This window comes from Austrofundulus limnaeus, unplaced genomic scaffold (assembly GCF_001266775.1).
Source record: "Austrofundulus limnaeus strain Quisiro unplaced genomic scaffold, Austrofundulus_limnaeus-1.0 Scaffold421, whole genome shotgun sequence".
Lineage (NCBI taxonomy): Eukaryota > Metazoa > Chordata > Actinopteri > Cyprinodontiformes > Rivulidae > Austrofundulus > Austrofundulus limnaeus.
This window is the reverse complement of record NW_013952823.1, coordinates 218,884-220,886: the sequence shown is the minus strand read 5'-3', so window position 1 is coordinate 220,886 and position 2,003 is coordinate 218,884. Positions and strand designations below refer to the sequence as shown.

The following is a 2,003-nucleotide window of genomic DNA, read 5'->3' as shown; positions in this document are numbered from 1 at the left end:
ATATATATATATATAAACCAAGAATGTGTTTTGAAGGTACAGGTTCTTCAAAATATTAAACTTTAACTGTAAACTTTTTTACGTGTGTTAAATATGGTTTCTGTCATTCTGCAGGCAGTATTCCAGAAGAAAAATTTCCGTAGCCCTCTCAGATCATTCACTTCTGGATACAAACTGGAAGATTACATTATAGGAAACCAAATTGGTAAAGGCTCAAATGCAGCTGTGTATGAAGCTACAGCTCAGTTTGATTACCCAGAGGAGCATGATGATGTGAGCTCACCGGTGCAGGTAAAAGATGATGAAGAGAAAATAGAGACCGTACAGTCTTCAGCATGTTGCATYAGAAACTTCCCCTTGGCTATCAAGATGTTGTGGAACTTTGGGGTGAGTAATCTGAAGCACATGCAGGTCCAGAGGGGAAACAAATCTGAGGTTAAACTATCCTAATCATGTGGTAATGTCCTTTGTTTGCAGGCAGGGTCTTCAAGTGAGGCAATATTAAAGTCCATGTCTCAGGAGCTGGTGCCTGCTGGTCCTCTTGCATTAAAACAGGAAAAGGAGCAGATAATACTGGATGGGTAAAATATTTTGTTTACAGATTCTTATCTTTCTGTCATGTTGTATAGATCTGAGCTCAGCAAACATACAGTACTGGTTTCAGACTGAACATGTTGAATTTCTGCTCTCTTTATGTTCAGACATTTTGGAGTTCTGCCTAAAAGAGTCTCCGCTCACCCTAATGTGATCAGAGTGTACCGAGCTTTCACAGCAGATGTGCCGTTGCTAAAAGGTGCCCAGGAAGAGTATCCAGATGTTCTGCCAGCCAGGCTCAACCCTGCTGGACTGGGCAACAATCGCACTCTTTTRTTGGTCATGAAAAAGTATGACCTAACATTTTTTACCCCATAGTTTGTGAGATATAAAGCAGGGTCWTTTGTGTAAATTAATGTCTGTAGCTTTGTTTTTAGTGATACATTCCTAATGTGTTGAAAAGACTCTCCTCATTTTCTATCATTGATGGCAAAGACAGATGTGTCACTGACAATCTAATCATGTTTGGTTCTATAGTTATRCTTGTTCACTGCGACAGTACCTGCAAGTGTCCACACCCAGCTGTAGGCATGGACCCCTGATGGTGCTGCAGCTCCTGGAAGGAGTGGATCATCTTTGCAGGCAGGGTATCGCCCACAGAGATCTCAAATCCGATAACGTGCTGCTGGAGTTTGACTCAGGTCAGATTTAAACASACGTGATCCTGTTGTCGGGAGTATTTTTCTCGATTGTGCCACATTGAATTTGGTGTGTGTGTTTTTCAGATGGCTGTCCCCGTTTAGTAATTACTGACTTTGGCTGCTGTTTGACTCAGAATGACTCTAGCTTACAGCTACCCTTCAACAGCATGTGGGTCAGCAGAGGAGGAAATGCCTCACTTATGGCTCCTGAGGTATGCATAAATACTTCTTACAATAATGGACACTTTTGGAGTTATTTCTTGCACTCATTTAATGGACAATAAAAAAAGCAGAYTTGAAAGTATGAGGATATATTTATGTTAGCTACAGAGATTTGGCTTTAMGCCAGAGGCGATTGCTCTAATGCTACATTCACAACAAACGCTTTGCGTGCCTCCAAAAATCTCAAAACGCACACATRTTAATMCTGGTGTCCAGTGAGGACTGACCCATTTGATGTGAACGTAGACACGCTTCTTTAAACGCTCGAGGGGAGGAGCCTTTTTAACCGTAGTTTCGATAACTTACCAAACATGCCGACTTCCTCGCTTATCGTCCTCCAGGTAAAGTCCTTTTAATTACTATCACGATAATGGACACTGGAATGATCATAAATGATCYGACTACAGTCATATGAAAAAGTTTGGGCAGCCTTGTAAATTTAGCTGATTTTCCTTAATAAGTCGTTGATTGTTTGGATTAAAAATATCAGTTAAATATATCATATAGGGGACAAACACAGTGATATTTGAGAAGTGAAATGAAGTT

The 2,003-nt window shown here is 40.6% G+C and overlaps 1 protein-coding gene across 1 annotated transcript in view; it reads left to right on the top strand.

Annotated features, from left to right (window-relative positions):
• pink1 (PTEN induced kinase 1) overlaps nt 1–2,003 on the top strand; it is a 13,443-nt gene that overhangs the window by 2,146 nt on the left and 9,294 nt on the right. The window contains exons 2-6 of the mRNA XM_014024409.1: nt 115–387; nt 478–581; nt 702–884; nt 1,072–1,235; nt 1,320–1,447. Of these exons, the coding sequence (XP_013879863.1) occupies nt 115–387; nt 478–581; nt 702–884; nt 1,072–1,235; nt 1,320–1,447 (852 nt within the window). The remainder of the gene's footprint in view (nt 1–114; nt 388–477; nt 582–701; nt 885–1,071; nt 1,236–1,319; nt 1,448–2,003) is intronic.